General features: G+C 35.2%; 1 protein-coding gene across 1 annotated transcript in view; it reads left to right on the forward strand.

The window, feature by feature from the left end:
• The first annotated feature begins 351 nt into the window (after window positions 1-351).
• The window catches only part of tmcc3 (transmembrane and coiled-coil domain family 3), a 43,301-nt gene continuing 25,222 nt past the window's right edge, over window positions 352-18,430 (forward strand). Inside the window, 1 exon segment of the mRNA XM_056455477.1 lies at window positions 352-605. Within this exon segment, the coding sequence (XP_056311452.1) occupies window positions 543-605 (63 nt within the window). The 5' untranslated portion in view covers window positions 352-542.

Genomic DNA, 18,430 nt, shown 5'->3' on the forward strand with positions numbered 1-18,430 from the left:
TATTTACATTAAACCAAAACATTTGGATAAATGTGCATTCAAAAAACAGGTGTTTTATCGATTCCTCCTCTAATTCACAAAAAGTGCACGTAGATTTTATGTCTCTAATTTTTTTTTACAACTTGTTTTACTGGATAAATTAAATGTATTAGTTTATATATCATTTCTTTAACGTTATTGGTGAGACAGTATTTACTAGGTAAGTTCCAAACTACAAAAATTTCACTTGTAGCGCCTCCTCTGAACCCATGTGATGTCATGTCGAACTCGAGTCTAGCTCCTCCCCCCTCTCTCTCCCTCTCTCTCTCTCTCTCTCTCTCTCTCTCTCTCTCTCTCTCTCTCTCTCCAGATAAATATGCACGCGGGTCGAGTGACTGACTGACTGAATGCGTGTGTGTTGAACCGTAGATCACAAAGAGGACTGCAAGGACTGAAAGCGCGCGGCGGCGCCCCGCAACCCGCCACACGATGTAGCAGAAACGAATCGCCGGACCGCACACGAGACGAGAGTCCAGTCTGACCGGACCGGAGTGAACTGAACTATGCCCAGCGCCGAGAGAACTTTACCCGAACTCGAGAGGAACTCTATCTTACACTGCGACATGGTAGTTATGCTTGAGTCTTTTTAATCCATCCGTGCAGCGTGTTATCTGTTATCTAACCCTCAGTCTGTGCATAATGTGTTGGGATCACATATGATACTGTTGGTTGTTTGTGGCGTTGTTTTTCTGTTTACATCTGTCTGGTGGTTGACGTTTATAAAGTAACACAGTTTCAGTGTAGTAATACTGTCGTACGTTTGCTGGAAATGCTGTTATTGACACAAGGGAGGTTGTTCATTTATCTTTTGCACACAATGGTAGTTATCATGCTTGCTTGTTTGTATTTGAATGAATTTTATTATTGTGGTTGAACAGCAAGAGAACCTGTTGTAAAATTTAGTTTAAATGCAGTGAGGGTGTTTTTCTATGACTGCAACAACAATGTGAAGCTTACTGTTTATAGCAATATTGCGTTTCTGTTAAATCCTTACAGCGAGGATGTCAGAAAATGTATTTTTATATTAGAAAACATTAAGACTTGATTTTTATAGTTTTTTTTTAGAATAATATTTTGATGCAAATGTTATTTTCTTGGAAGGTAGTAAAAGTAATGTTGTTTATCTTATACGTTAGTGTTTACTGTTTTCAGATGTAAATGGCAACAAGTTATACTTTAAGGTCAATGTGGTTAAACTTCTAGTGCTGTTTGGTCTGTTTTGACCAATAAATACATAAATTAGAAGAAGCTTTTTAAAAATTATTTTGGAATTTGAGTGTTTGAAAAGTTGAGGAGGTGGTGAGACTTAGAATGCAAACACACCAAGAAATTTTGGACTGTTCTGATAAATTTAATGACATTAATCTAGACGAAAATTTGCCCTAAATACTAAAATGCAATAAAATGTTAGAGGTTATATATGGATTAAAGGCTAGGACCAGACAGAATCTGCTGGCATTTTTTGCTCTTTATGTGGAGAATTTTGTAAAAATCAGCGGATTTATGCACAATTATTTTACGAGTATCGTAACTAAAAACTTAATATATGAAATAAAAAATAATAGCTTTTTTAACTTTTATTTAATGTTTACAATGCAAATCCAGTTAGATCCATTTATTTTGTAAACAATACAAGTCTCTCATATAATATATCTACTAAAAGACAGAAAGTATTACTTTACAAATTGTATTGTAAATAAATAATATGAAATTTTCATATTAGCTAATAATGTTACTAAAATTAATTTAAAAACAAAAAAATATATAAATTTACACACATTGACTTGATGGGCAAAAAATCTGCCGAAAGCTGATGATTTCTGCACGTGCAGTTTTTGTGTGGGCCTAATTATAGCTAATATATAAATATAATGTAGTAGGGCTGGGCGATTAATCTAAAAGTAATCGAAATCGACATTCAGAACCTATAATTGATACAGTTTTTCCAGGTCAATTTTTTCAACTGCTTTCCCTACTATTTGTGGAGTCACTTGACCCTACTCTGTTAAGGCTGAATTATACTTAATAAATTATGATTTATTATATTATTATGATATTATACTTCTGCCAAGCGCACGTGTACGGTCCAGTGCAGCCTTCGCATACCTGCACACCTCTCAAAAAAAGTACTTTCACATCACAACAATGTGTAGCGCAAGCTTTGTGATTTGATTGGTTAGGTAGTGGTGACGAGTATGGGTGGCGCATAAAGTGGCGTTTTGTGTGTTTTAATTTCAGTTGTTTAGCGCTTATGTTAAACAAATAATCATAGATAGTAGATAGTACGATAGTAGTTTTGTAAAATCTAAGCATATTTACTGTACAAAACTTGTCAGTAAACTATGATGGCAAAAACATATAATAAATAAATAAAATAAATATTCATTAACCGTAATCGAGTTAAAATGTTCAATTAATAGAGATTTTGATTTTAGGCAAAATCACCCAGCCCTATAATGTAGTAACGCGAATGTACCCAAAAAATTCTAAATAAATTATAGTTTCTAAAAATCTTTCAAACTTGAAATATTAGACAGGACTTTCATTTCATAGGAAACAGAATGGTTCTATTTGACTGCACGCACAGAGCACCAGAGGGTGAGCAAGTTCCTAAATAAACAAAAGTTTGACTTTTTGTCATAAATTGGAACCAGTCCTAAAAAAGGGCCACAAAATATTTTGTCTTTTATTTGTTCAGCATTTCAGTAAATCCAAAAAGGTTATTTGTTTATTATCTCTTCAATTATAATTGAATCTCTCTACTTTTTTTGGTATAAACATTACAAAAAATGCTAAGTAGTTAATTCATTTTGTTGAACATTAAAGAAGGTATTTTAAAGTAAGCGGAAAACCTGTAACCATTAACTTCCATAGTATTGGTTTGTCCTACTATGTAAGTCATTGGTTAAAGGTTTTCAGCTTTCTTTAAAATATCTTCATTAGTGTATAACTAAATAAACTCATAAATGTCTGGAACTACTTGAGGAATAATAAGAAGTGATTAAATGTTCATTTTGGGCAAACTATTTCTAAAACTAGTATTTTAAGAGTGCACATACTACTTCTCTCTCAAAAGAGTGTGTCAAAGGTCATTGGATCAAACAATAATGATACTTAACCCCAGTTAGACCGGTTAGGCTTGTGTTTTCCATTAGGAAATTAGGCAATGGCAATGCTTTACTATTTCAATTAATGGAAATCAGAATTCCAGGCATCTCCTGCACACACGCTTACACCACATTGAGATGCATTTGAAACACTGTGGTGACGGTGGCGTGCTGGAGCATGTGCTTGGGTCTTGAGTCAGGCTGTTGTAAGCAGAACAAGTGCGCCTGTGTCCTGTACGTGCATGTGTGTGTGCGTATGTCTCTGTGTGTGTTTTGACCCTTCAACCCCTGGCACTAAGACAATGTATGTGCCAGACTGATGCTGTGCCCACGTAGTGTTTCTTTTTTATCTATTTCAAATGTGATTAGACCCTGCTTTGTGAACTTCTTGCATTGGTTTTTCATGATAAGCCTCAAGATTATTATTTTTTAAAGCTGCCATAATGTTCAGTGATTTATTAATTTAAATGGTTCTTTGATATGTACTTCATAGCTTGGGTACTAAGTAAAAAAATTCTCCAGAAATGTTTTTACATGCTCATTTATGATGCCAGAAGTTAGCTCTTGAATGAAGGCTTTGGTTTGATCATATTTGGAAAGGTCTTGAATATTAATGAGCTCTGCTTTACTGCTCCACTGCTCATCAGTGTCTGTACTGTCTCTCATGCACAGAACGTAACGTAATCTGAAATTAACATGCAAACAAAATTAGTATGTGAATTGTTAAATCTTCTCAACTGTAGTGGTGGAGAGGTTTATTTTAGCTAGAAGGAGTGAGTGAGATATCTTTAATCCAACAAATTACGCACTTTTTTTCAACTGAGTTGTGTTGTAGAGGAAATACAAGCGAAATAAAGTTGTACTTGATCAAAGGGGTTGACAGGGATGTATTTGTATTTTGGAGCTTAAAACACAGACAGGAATTAAAATCAACCTAAACCAGATTAGTTAAGTGTTCACAATAATCATTACAGTAAGAAATGAGAAATATGACACCATGCATAAGGGGCTCTCAAAATCTGGTAGCCTGAAGTTCCGGGGGTATTGTTTTTTCAGTTGAGCTAACAAAGTCTATCTAGATAGATAGTAGATCTAGATAGCCTGCCAGGCACGGAGTGGATAGACTCTGGTAGGCTGACAGAAAAAACAATAGCCCCGGGACTTCAGACTTTCAAATTTTGCAAGCCCTAAGCAGTCTACATGTGTTTGTTGCCTCATTACAAACGTATGGTAAATTTAACAACATGCCTGTTATACTAACAAAAGACCTATTTAAACAGAACTTATACCTCTTCGGGGTGGCTCTACATAAATGTTTAATCTATATATTTTGCATTTTGTGTTCTGACGTCTACGTGAACAGATCGGTGGCTGAGAATTGCTCTTTAAAAGCCATTACACCAGGCATGAAGCGCTGCACCACACCAAAACTTTTACAATTCAATGAAGTGTATGCACTTCAAAATAGTTAGTCTGTTTAAAGTAATCAGTCTGTTGTATCGCCATATATATAAAACAACGTAAATACGTGGTTTGGCGGGCTTTAGTCTCACTGCCTTTCCTGTTTTCAAATTAAAGAGCCCATATTATACATGAAATAGGGTCATATTTAGGTTGTAAGGGTCTCCAACAACAGTCTAATATGCATGCAAGGTCAAAAAACACTTTGATGGTCTTATAATCTGCATTTATTTTTACCTAATTATCCCAGCGACTCCCATATGAATCGTTCAGCGATTCATTTGTTCCCAAACCCACTCCTCAGCGCGAAGCTAATCTGCGCTGATTGGACTGATGACAGCCTGCTGCGATTGGTCGAAACTGACAGCCTTCAGCGCGAGACAGAGTGAAATGCCCAGCACGTAATCAACAATATAAAAGTAGTCACAGTGCATACACGCTTCATAGTGTAAGGTGTGGATTTTGGCTGCCAGTGGATGAATGTAAATACAGACGATGCACTTAAAAAAACAGACGACAAACTATTTTATTGAGCAAAAACTCCAAGAACTGGCGAGGAGCACGTCACCCTCTACCTGCTCTTTTCACACAGACGCACACACAAACACCTCCTCCTCCTCCTTGGAAGACACAGCACCAATAGAGGGGGAGACGTCCGCGACACCTCCCTCACCACCCGCGTACTGAGTTATATCTGCGACACCCCACGTCCTCACTTTGCTAACGAGTCACTTTTTTTTCACTTTCGGGTTGAGGGCGAGGTGATCGTCTTTAACCTAGAGCGGCAGTTGAGCTTGCTGAACCGGCCCTGCGCAACACACACACGCAACACACACACACACAACCCTCACCGTTCGCCTAGATTAGAGCACCAGTTCAGCTTGCTGGGTGCAATTTAGACAGCTCCCTTGAACCTGAGCTAAAATATTTTGAAACTTGACCGTTGCATGCGTGTAGCAACACCTGACGATCCGTAAACAAAGCGGCACGCGTCGCGTTTTCAACGTGGCTTTACACGCGATACGAGAATAAAGAGATAACCTGATACAGTACACACGGTTACAAGTAACAAAACACAACTAAATGCATCATTTGCAAGCTAGAGTAAACGAGGCAACAGTTTTAATCGCACTGGTGAAATGGGGGAAGAAACTGATTTATGATCCACTGATCCTTGTTCTGACAGTCTTTACTGATCCTTCCTTTTACAAACCGATGAAGTCTTCTTTGTAAGCATGTAGTTTCCAGAATGTTATAAGGCTGAGCTTTCATCTTTGGGTAGGCTGTCTATAGTATCCATCTGCACAGCCTGACTTCATTCCACTGGTGTCTGTGTGTGTCTCTCTGTGTGTGTGCGTGTGTGTGTGTTTGTGTGTGTGTGTGGGGCTTTTTTTCTGTGTTAGTGGGCGGGGCCGCAGGTTTCAAATCTCCCGGGTGTGTGCGTGCAACTACTTGTGTTTCGTAGCTGCGTCATCGCGAAACACCTAATGACTCGTTATCAAGACGACTCGTTTGAAGCACTATGAGTCGACTCTTTTATAGATGAATCAATAGTTTTAAACACTGTACACTTACAGATTTAAGCCTTAGCTGGATATTTCACTTCACTTAGAGCTGTGTGACACACTACATGGAAGGGCATTTTCAAAAACCCATAATATGGGCTCTTTAAGAGTCCCGTATAGTAAGTTTAATATAAGCCAAAATAATCTTACAAATACGTGGAAGTACGATTGTTGTAATCTCAGTAGGTAATGTTTTGGCCAATCAAATGCAGACTGCATATGCATATTAAAGATGTCACAGTTTGTGTTTTGTTCTGAGTGGCGTGTATTTTATCGGGATTTTACACTCACAGGATTTACATGAGAATGAGGAAGCAATAGTGTTTGAGGCCTATGCATTTCCATGTACTGAACTCTTAATTATTCAGCTATGCCTAGACATACCCAGATTTTCATTAAATGGTATATCTTTAAGTCAAGATAGTGAATGCTGTTGCAGTGCTTCAGGTTAAGTTTAGTCTTTTTTTATTTAAAAAAAAAAGTATTTTTGTGATATTATCTTTAAATTTGATAGACAACTAGAACAAAAGTTTTGCCTTGGATTTTCCTTCACAGTTTTAGAGTAAAGCATGTTTTAGCAAATATATATTTAATTGAAAATAGGAGTTGAAAGTAGTATTTTTGCCAAACTTGGGTCTGTGCTCTAAAGCATTCAAGATTGATAAATTTAGGTTAGACGTGTCATTTCAGGTTTATACCTGAAAAAAAGAGAAAACTAAATGTTATCATGTAATAAATGGATTATAACTACTATATATAATCACTACATATATACTTTAATAGCATTAAGATGCTCTAAATATACAAAATAAATAAATTAGTACCCACATTTATGTTGGCTTGTTGTAATAAACCTCAAGAGGATTACTTAAAGTCAAGAAAATGAGTGCATTAGTAGCAGTACTTTTGTTTGTGTTTAAATGAGTCTCTCGGAGGAAACACATTTGCTTGCTGTTAGTGCAGAAGTGTGTTTTAGTGAATGGAAGGGGCGCTGATAGGCTTAATTGATTGTTTTCAATGTGTCTGCCAGTGCATTATTTAGCCTGTCGTTAATGGTGGGAGAATGTAAAACACGTTCGATTAGGATTTGTTATTGAATTGCTTTACGTGTGCAATTTGACGTATTATAAATGTGTGGCGTTAGTAAAGCTGTCTTTATGGCTCAGCCGATTGGATGAAGAGATGGAGCATTGATTAAATGACAGATCAAATGGAACCATTTATTGAGTTTATATTACTAATACACTCAACAGTCAAAAGTTGAACATTGTGCTTCGTCACTTTAGGATAAACAAAAGCAATCCACTTTTAAATCGATTTAAAGGATGTACTAGACATTTTGTTGCAGCCACAATATATAATACAAATATGTCATCATTTTAGTCTCTTTTTTTCCATTTTTTGAATGACTTTAGTTATATACATTTTTAAACGAGTGCATTTAAATAAATGTAAATATTATTGGTGGGCATAGATTAATTTTTAAAAAAATCTAGATTAATCTCAAAATTAATCTAGATTAAAATGGCTCATTTGAATTCTGCTGAAGGCATTCAGAATATGTGTGCTACCCAAATAATAAGTCTTTGAGAATGGGTTTCTCAAGCCAGGTGGCGCATTAGACCAGGGGCTCATCTCCTGTTTCCAAAATGCATCACAAAGTTTGAGAAACTGTTCTGCTATGAAAATTGGTGATTAAAAATAAATTATGTTCAATAAGATGTACTTGTGTTTACTAACTGTTTATTCAGTTAAGCATGAATTTTGAACTGTAGGCCTACATAAGCTCAAAACTGTGAATTTTTTATTTTTTTTTGATGACCTTAATCCGACTAAAGCCAAAACTGAACTAAACAGAAATGGAATTAAGACATGTGAAGTATGCATATACTAGTGGCATTATGGAAGTAAACACCGCAATCAAACTATTACCGTCATGTGGGACTTTTCGGCATTTTTTCCAACAAGATCCACACACACACACACACACACACGCACACACACACACACACACACACACACACACACACACACACACACACACACACACACCAGTCCTTACTCCCTATTTGCGTCTAATACCCCAATTTGTCATGGGGGGGCATGAATGAAATGTTCATGAGTTAAAGCGAAACTGCCTAACTGCAGTTAAAGTCGGGCATCCTGCTGATTTGATTCAGAAGGACACTTTTTTTTTTGTCAGACGGCTCACCGGTCAGGTATACATCCGCACTAAAATATCAAGGTGAAAGTCATCATAGTTTGTGCAGAATAGACCCAGCTCCCAAACCAACATTAAGAATAGATTAATGGCGATATTTTATATATCGCGCGATAAGAGTCTTGCGTTAACACAGCACGTTAACGCCGAAAACTGCCCACCACTAGTAAATACATTTACAAAGTAACTAGTTACTGTAATTAAATTACTTATCTATTGAAAAAGGATTTCTGTTCATGTAAAGGATTACAGTTAATTTTTAGGCAATTAAATTATAATTATAATTAGGGATGTCCAGATCCGATCACGTGATCGGAAATTGGGCCCGATCACGCGGTTTCAGACTCTAAAATCAATCAATCGGAATCGGATGTCATTATTTTTAACACATCTATAGTTATGTGGTGGCACAGAGTTAGACCTCTTTCTTGACTTCACAGAGAAACAGCAAGGTGTGCGGCATGGCATCACTTTGTTGCAGACGTTATTTGTTAAATGCCTGCAAAGTTGAACACGGAAGCATCTTGAAGCGGAAATCTTGAGTTTGTCTGCCATCTGGAGGTATTATAAAGTGGATGATAACAACATTGCCATTGCCAACATTGTGATATATGTAAACTTGGCATGGAAAATAAAAGGCTACATTTAACACAACAAACCTGATAAGACACCTCAAAAACAAAAGTTAAACCTCAATTTGAAATGCTGTCTCACCACTATTTTACAGAGAAATAGTGCCAGCCCTTTATAAGAAGATTATTGACAAACTACTTGTCATGTTATAAGATGTACCCCATGTTTCGTTAACCAAGACATATGGAGTTCGTCCGTAACTTGCATGTCTCTACTAAGCCTTTATGTATTATAGAAGTATCGAATCGGGTTTCGGTATCGGTAGATGCTTAAAATCAAATGACTGACTCGAGGGCAAAAATCCTAATCGGCACATCCCTAGTTATAATACATTACAATGACTTTCTAAGCAGGAAGAAGCAGGTATTGTCATTTTGTTACATGAGTATATTTTGCTTTTTTTTTTTTTTTTTTACTACAAACAATTGCTCTTAAGAAACAATGACTTGAAATTTGATAATGACTATATTTGAAATATGGTGTCATTGTATTTTCTATACATTGAGATTTATAGTGATTTTTCAAGTAATTTAATTCCTTGTTGGGTTATTAGATTATATTTAAGACACGGCAATATGAAAAGTAGTTTGATACAAGTTTAATGATGCAATTAGTAATCGATTGTTATTTTGAGGTGACTTACCCAATACTGTGTGGAATGCATGAGTATTATGCAAAATGGATTTGCATTGCATTACTCACATTAATTATCAGATAGCATGTGTTTTTGCAGCCGTAGATATTTGCATTTAGTAAATGTTTTTGTTCAAAGCGACTTACTTCAGTGATTCAACAAGAAGAGGCAATACACACATGAAGTGCTAATTATACAAAGGAACTGTTAGTGCTCAGAGAATTTAGTGCTAGATTAGGGGAGTGTGATTTTATTTTTGTATTTATTTCTTTAAGAGAACAATGTTTCTACAGGTGGTTTGTCAAGCCCACTCACCTGTGTGAAAGCACACTTCACAAATGTGCAGTGTTTTTGCTTGTTTTTTTTAGAGTGATTGTAAGAATGTATCTGGTGTAATTGTCCAAAACTGGTATAAGAGTCAGTTAAATGTCAGAGCCATGAAAGAGATTGTGTTTTCTACAGGTGGTTTATCAAGCCCACTAACTTGTTGTAAGGGACATATCCGTTATCAATGATTGTTATTATTATATGTTCTTGGACCACTATATGTAACTATCTGTCTAAACCTGAGAAACTTTGTCCTCACTTTCAATTAAGTATCCTTAACTAATATGTACTTATTGTGTAAATGCATGTTTTTATATTGTACCATCCCTTCACCTTAACCCACTCTTAAACCTACCCATACCACCAAACCTTTCACTAACCTTATCCCACCTCAATAGCACCAGAAGTGATAAGTGAGAATACATTATGAACATAATAAGTACATTGTATTTATATTTTGATGTGAATATATAGTAGTAAAAAAGCCACTTAATTTAAAGTGGAACTGAAACTTCTTATATTAAGACTTCTATGCTGGCTTAATATAAAAAATCACATAGTTTTGGATTGTAAACATATAGATTGACTATGAGGGTGGAATTAATTTAGTTATGCAGTGCAAATGGTTGCAATCAGTGATCTACTGGCTATTGCTAATTTTACCACAACAGAACTTTAAAAATCTTCCTTTTAAGTTAAAATTTTCTGCATTCTGCTCGATCTTATGCACAGCTTTCAGATTGCAAATGGAAAAGTTTTGCACATGCGGTGGACCAGTGAACTCTTCATTCAAGCATGTGTTGTTGTATGTGCACAGTCTGTGCGAACACAAAGTCACAGATGCAGATGGTGTGCACGACCTTTATGATGTCAAAATGTGCATTACATAGGCCACTGCGAAACATGGCTTACCATTTTAGCAGATTTTAAGCGGACATTCTAGAAAGTAACTTATAGTTCCTATAGAAGACCATCAAGTATTTTTGAATATGCAACTTACCAAAACATTGTCAAAGTCATTGGTAGGGTATCTGCTGCAGTAATGATTAGTTCAAAGTATTTTAGACAGAGTATTCTTGCAGTTCTTGAGTATTATTGCTCAATTTTCACAGCTAAGGCTTGTATATTGCATTTAGCTCTTGTTCAAATTGAAAAGCAACAGAAATGTCATTTTTTATTCTATGTCTTGCTTGCTTGCTCATGTCTATGAAAACTGAAGTGGACTCTTTAGTGAAAAAAGGCGTTAATGTTATTTTTTTTGTGGGATACCTGGCCAAGTGGGATTCATTTTCGAAATGAATGGGTAGATAAAGCAGCTAAGGAAGTCTTTGAAGCTGCTTTGAATCTCTACACTAATGAGAAATGGTGAATGGAATGGGATGAATGTACAAGAGCAATTCCATGCAAATGTCAACTTTGCCATAAAATGTTTTTTTTTTTTCACAAAAATAGCAAATCTGTTTCTACACTTTTTTTTTTTTTGTGGAAGCATTTGTAGTACTTTAAAAATACTCAAATGTCTCTGTCTACGTTGTCAAATAATTATATTTGACTTCCCAAAGTCACACAAGTGAGAGTTTGTCCATAATGGAGAGAAGTCACAAACATAACAAAGCTTTCCCTCAGATCAGTCCCTCAGTCGGGAAAATGAAATACAATTACATAAAGAATTAAATCAAATTAAATACAATTAAATAAAGAAATAACATTTTAAAAATGAAATAAATAACTCTGAAACCAAAGTATGACCATAGTATACTTTTAGAAGATTTAGCAAATATTAAGCAGTCTAAAAATGGCTTGGAAATACTTAATGAAGACCATCAAAAGTTAGCAACCAAACACTTGAGCATGCAGTTGTTGTTTTGAGGACACTCTGCTGGTCGCAGGTCTTCTTATTCCTGTAGTTTCCAGGGTAACCCGAAAAATCCCCCCTCAACCCCCTCATGTCTGGATTTTAGACTGATGCATCGCCAAAAAAAACTAGAGCATTCCCATCAGCGGCGCTGTCCACGTCAAACGCTTGCAGTGTTGACACACTCTCTCACTCTCCGTCCGAGTTATTAGTGTTTCTGTCCCCGTGGTGACACTTTGTCCTGTGTGGCCATAATTTACTACTACACCATTGTCCATGTGTGTGTGTTTGTGTGTGTGTGTCACAAATAAGATTGTGGAACTGGCTGTTCCCCAGAAAGCTCTCTGTGAAGAAGATTCAGGATTTGTGGACGAGGGTGGATCTGGTATTTTATACCTTCCTACTCTATTGGAAGAGATGTTTGATGTATTTACTAGTGGAAAACAAATTAGAGGAGTGTTCTGGGGTGAAATGGAAGTCTCAAGGACCACGGCTGTGACGTTGGTGATTAACTGCGAAAGCAATTTTGATGCATCACCGAGGTTGCGATAGCAAACAAAAGTGGGCTTTGGAGAATGCATCTATAATGGAAGTGTAGAGGGCAAATACTGGACTGGAATGCTGAAAAGATATGTTGTGTGAACTGAGTTGTAGATGTGTTATAAAAGTTTCTATCTTTTATGTGAACATTTTGACACTTATTATAGACATTTCACACATAGATGTGATGTAAATAATAAAAAAAAGAATGTTTAGGTCTGGAGGAATGTTTAGGAATGTTTAATTATTCAGTTTGATTGTAATTTCCATTCGAACACCCATGCAATGCTTATGGCTATTTAAATTTTTTTTTGACAAGTAAACATTGTGATCTTTGTTCATACTTCTGAGTGTCAATAACGTGTAGATGTCATGTTTTCAACTTAAGTCTTTAGTCTTTTCAATAACATAGTACTGTATTTTCTGTAGTACAGAAAAATGAATCAGAATTAATATCATTATCACAGAAGAACTGCGATAACTGTTTCCAGGTCAAAAATATATTAATGGTGGGTCTACCTTTATCATGGTTCCAAAAAAAAAAAAAAAAAGATTCATTTTAGTGATGTACCGGTCCTAATTTTTCATGCTGATTCAGATTTTAACTTTCTTTAGCCAGTTGACCAATTTCTTTGCTTGATCACAGTCTGAACTATCTCCTTTGATTTCAAATTAAAGGCTGCAAATACACTTTAATCATGTTCAACACAATAATGCAACATATATTTTCTTGGGCAGTAAATCAGAGATTCAAAATAGATTGTATACTTTCAAAATTGTTATTTGCTGTATAAAACTGTTGCAATTCAGTTTGTGTGCAAGTCTGGACAGATCTTCTTAACAAAACAAAATATCTGGTTGGCTATTTGTGCATTTATTTGTCATTTCCATTTTCTTTGGCAGTTAATTGATGCCTCTCTAATACAAATAGTCCTGGTTCACACAGCGTTTACATTGTCATTGTTAAGACTGAGCTTAATATAAAACAAATAAAAATAAAAACTGATTTTTTTGTTGTATTTTCTGTGACAGAACTTGCAGAAAATCCAAAATAATGTTGAGTGCTTGGTGTATGTGTATTTATATTTTGGTCAAATCACTTGTGGAATGAGTGGAAACCCATATTTTAAAGTCTCCATCCAATTGTTGATGCTTAACAGGGTTTGCATTTATGGCAGCATTTGCATGTCTTTAAAGGGGACATATTAAGCAAAAAAAAAAGTGGTTTAAACTTGGGTTCGAATTAAACTGTTCAGAGCCATGGCCCTCCAGGAACTGAGTTTGACACCTGTGGTATAACTCAAGATATTTAAGGTACATGAAATTGATTTGTTGTCCCACCATCTCTAATGTAAGCCTATAGTTGCTTATATGGCATTATATGTTTAAAATGCCAAATTTATTATGTATTTTAAAGACATGTGGAGTATAAGTTTTGTAGCTCACACAATCATCTGCATGTCTTCGCCCTCTGGCCCTTTAGTTTCTGTGTTGTTTGTTACTCACATGATCAGCAGAGCAAGTTTCAGCAGGACCCGCATATGCTGGACACACCCGACTGTTTATGTGTGTCTTCCTGCAGATACCCATGTGTTAGAACTTTCAGCAGTGTGATAACGGATGGCTCATGACGTGCTTGTGTTTACAGAGTTTAAGGCGCAATTATGACTTGTCTTTTGTATTTTATGTTAATTTAGAGTTAGTTTATTTGAGCACATTTCTCTGCTGTTTGAAGAACTCTTGTGGGCTTTAGTGTCTAATCTTGATCAAATTAACTGACCTCATTAACCAGTGTGATTTGCTTACAGTTTTGCAGGCAACAGGGCTTCATAGTGATTCATATATATGTTTTTTGTGCTTTATGAGAATGTTTTTTTTTTTTTTTATTGTTGAGGATTTTTGGTACATTTTTCCAAACATAACCTCTTTACCTTTATTTTATTAAAAATAAAAATTATTTTAAGAAAAACCGTCATGTAACGTTTAATTTTGGTCACATTTCAGTCCATCTTCCACAGTTTTTTGCATAAATAACCTTTTTTTATTTAGGCTGTGGCACTATAACATTAGTGTCATTGAGTATTTATTATAGTTTTGCATTAGGTTTTTATTTTCCAGTTTTTTTATTTTTATTTTAATCAGACCCCCCTTAAATTTTATGCCGAGTACAAATGTCATTATTTATACAAAGATAGATATTTTTGCCTTTATAAGCCCACCCCACCAAACCTTTAAGAGTACATTCACATGGGGCTTCAGTGTCAACACTCGCCAGAAGGCATGTCTGAAGCCAAAGACTTAGACAAGACATACACAAGACACGTCAAAAGAATACACAAGACATGTCACTCGTATCTTTTTCAATGGGGAAATGTGTAACGGTCAGTATGGTGAATAAAGCCCCGTCTACTAGTACAGGAGCCAATCATCGATCGATATATGGCTAACAAAATCCCGCCTTCTAATACAGGAGCCAATCATTGATCGATATATGGCTAATAAATCCCACCTTCTAGTACAGTAGCCAATCATTGATTGCTATTGACTGACGATACTCCGGGGGAGGGGCTTTGTCCAGATGTGAGTTTTTGCAGATTTTGTGTGATTTGGATGTTTAGAAATAAAAGCTAAAGACACAGTTGTTGTTTAATTTTATTGGTGATTCCTAATATGAAATTCCATCGTAAGCTTGGCAAGCAGTTTTGGAGAATTTTATGTTTCCTCATTCAAACCGAATGCCCGAGCATACTGCCTGAGAGGTGTTCCAAAGATGGCTTGGTGCTGACGCAATCGTCATAGCAGCGTCAGCCAATTAAATTAAACTGCAACTCAGAAACATATGAATTATATAGCCCACTGCAATAAAAAGTTTTACCTCCATTTTACATTTGTCCCTCATTTACCGCTATTAAACTGTATAAACACAATTGCCTATTGTTTGAAGTGGGGTATTTGCATAAAGCGATCTGATTGGTTGAAGCTTCCGTTGGCACTTGAAAAGTTGTGAAATTTCCAACTTGTGCAGTGAGTGAATGTCACTGACACATCACAGACAGATCCACTATTTAGTTTGACAATGTTTGACGTCACCTATTCAAAGTGAATAGGAAGCCTTGACGCTGACATGCACTTTGAATTGGGTGTTAATACACTGCCAATACATTCCTTCATTAATTTTCCTTCAGCTAAGTCCCTTTTTTTTTGTACCCAGAGGTAACCACAGCGGAATGAACCGCCAACTATTTTGGCATATGTTTTACGCAGCAGATGCCCTTCCAGCCACAACCCAGTACTGGAAAACACGCATACGCTCTCACATTCCCACACACAGTCATACACTATGTCAAATTTATAGTGAACACCTCATGTTTTTGGACTGCTTGGGAAACCCGGAGCATCTGGAAAAAACCCATGCGAACACAGCGAGAACATGCAAACTATACATAGAAATGCCAACTGGTGCAGCCAGGACTTTTTGATTAGAGGCGACAGTGCTAACCACTGATCCACAGTGCTGCCACTGTCAATACTTGAACAAAAAAAAATATTGAGGACTTAATTTTAAACTGTTTTTTTTTATTTTTATTTTTTTATAAAACATGTTTATATAATTTTAATAATATACTTAGTTTTAAATTCTTTTAAAAATGATAAAACAAACGGTGTATATATGTTTAATATTTTATAAATAATATATAAATGCAAATATATAATTTTTTTCCAGTTTTAACGTTAATAAGAAAAAAAAAATTTTAATTGATGATTTTAGATTTAGTAAACTATAATAAACCTTGATTTGTGATTTGATCTCAAATTTCAGTATTCCTCAGAAGTATTATGACAAGCTAAAAAACATATTATCTTCTCAAGCTCTCGTTAAAAATATAATTGCTGTAATTTACGTGCAATTCATGGTATTTTAAAAAAACAATTATTGGTCGGTAAATAGTTTAACTTTTATTTTTTTTAGTTGAATTTTTATTGAAGTCATGTCTTATTTTCCTTTGGGTGCTGTGGTGAGTCAAAAGTCTGAACTAAGCATCTGAACTAAACATTTAACTGAAACTAAGCCACATAAATTTTTTTTTTTATTGTCATCGTTGTTGTTTTACCTTAGAAAGTTGAGTACATTAACTCATAAAAACCCACATTTACATGGTAACAGCAACTATTTGGTGCTCCGACATTTGACACACCCAGTTTCAATGAGGTAATATAAAGGAAGTGGGAAAGATACCATGGTTTCCAAATACCTGAAGATACATTCAGCTGTGCACATAAATATCCTATATGTCATGAAGAAATGCTGTGTTTGGGCTTTGAGGCAAGGTCGTGATGTTTATGAAACACAATTCTTGCTTAAAGAACCTTTTAATATAACTATTATGTGCATGTCAGAAATGTTAGTGATTGGATAGACTCATCCATAGAAAAACTGACATTAGAACACTTAAGTAAAATTCGTTTAGTCTAATGCTGAATCTCAATTCACGTACTTGTACTACATTCTAAAAAGTACATACTTTTGAGTGTTTAACAAAAGGTCTAGGACAAACTACTTCCTCATTAACAGACAGTTACGTGCCCTCATCTTGTGACATCATCATCATCCACATTTCTTTCATATTTACTTACATACCAAACTGGAGATGCAGCAGCAGGTTGATCTGCAATTTGAGTCTTTCATACTGAGAAATCTTCTCAGGTATTTAAGTTAATGGTCAAACACGTCTTTATAAAAGTTCGCTTTGTTGTTGCCGATAAAAAATGTAATGCTGAAAACATGATTTGCATATTTTACATCATTAACATTAATCATTATCTTAACCAAAGCCTTTATAATATTTTATAAGTTTTTATTCTCTTAACAGATAATATTTTATTTTTAAGAATAATAATATAATTATAGTAATTTTGACTATTTAATAATTAAGCATTGAAATCAGAATGTAAAAATGTACATCCAAAACAAGTAAATAATAATAAATGTTAACAAAAATTGCAAGGAAACAAGAACTAGAAACATATATATACTGAGCTATCTAGCAGGCCTAGATGCAAGGGTTCACTCAACTCACGATTTGATTAGATTTTTATTTCACATTTCTTTCTAAAATGAAAATATAACAAAGATAATAATTAAATAAATATTAACCAAACTCTAAATCAAATAACTTAACACAAATTAAAGAAATCTCTTCATATAAACAAAGTAAATGCTCGTTCACACCGGGACACATTTTGCTCTCAATTTTCGAAGACGTTTAACGCCTCGTGACTAAACAAAGGGCGCTTATGTGATCATGCACTCAAAACGCCAGCTGTAAAAGCGTCATTTTTAAAGAAACACTACATACTTTTTTTGTTCAATGCGTAAAAATTTTTATTCACGTGCCCAGAGCTACTGAAGAAACAGTAGACACTAGGGCTGTGTGATTTGGGAAAAATATCTAATTGCGAATAAGTTTTTATTCATATTTTTTAAGAAATTGCGATTTTTAATTTTGTAGTCAAGCTTCAGCTTAATATTCTGTATCGTATCTTTGTACTGTTAAAATGCAGTGAGTGTCAGTTTAAAAAGGAACTTGAAAGATATTAACTATTTCCAACCTTTATTCAATTTTGTTTATAAATATCCAGAAATTAAACACAATTTTTTTTCTAGAGCAAACAGTAGTGTATTATGGCGTTAGTAATCTCATGGTGCTCGTGATGTTTTTTCATATGGTGTAGCACCTGCAAACAACTCTGAAATTGTACTTTGCTGTGGCTAGCTACTATATTAAGTGTCATTGGCAATACTTTTTAGCAAGACACTCCTCATATAGCCACCTGTTTTTGTTCAATGTCTGTTACTTTGAAACCAAAATATTCCTTTTATTACCGACATGCTGTTTTTCTTTGATATGAATTCGTCTATTAATGCTTCTGAAGCGCCAGATGCCATCATCCCACTTGTCTGCGCTTTCCTCAAATTTTGGTTGTGCAATTGTGAACACAGACTGCAGTCACGCGTTTGCTCTGGATGGGGTAAATTATATAATACAT

Source organism: Danio aesculapii, chromosome 4 (assembly GCF_903798145.1).
Source record: "Danio aesculapii chromosome 4, fDanAes4.1, whole genome shotgun sequence".
NCBI lineage: Eukaryota > Metazoa > Chordata > Actinopteri > Cypriniformes > Danionidae > Danio > Danio aesculapii.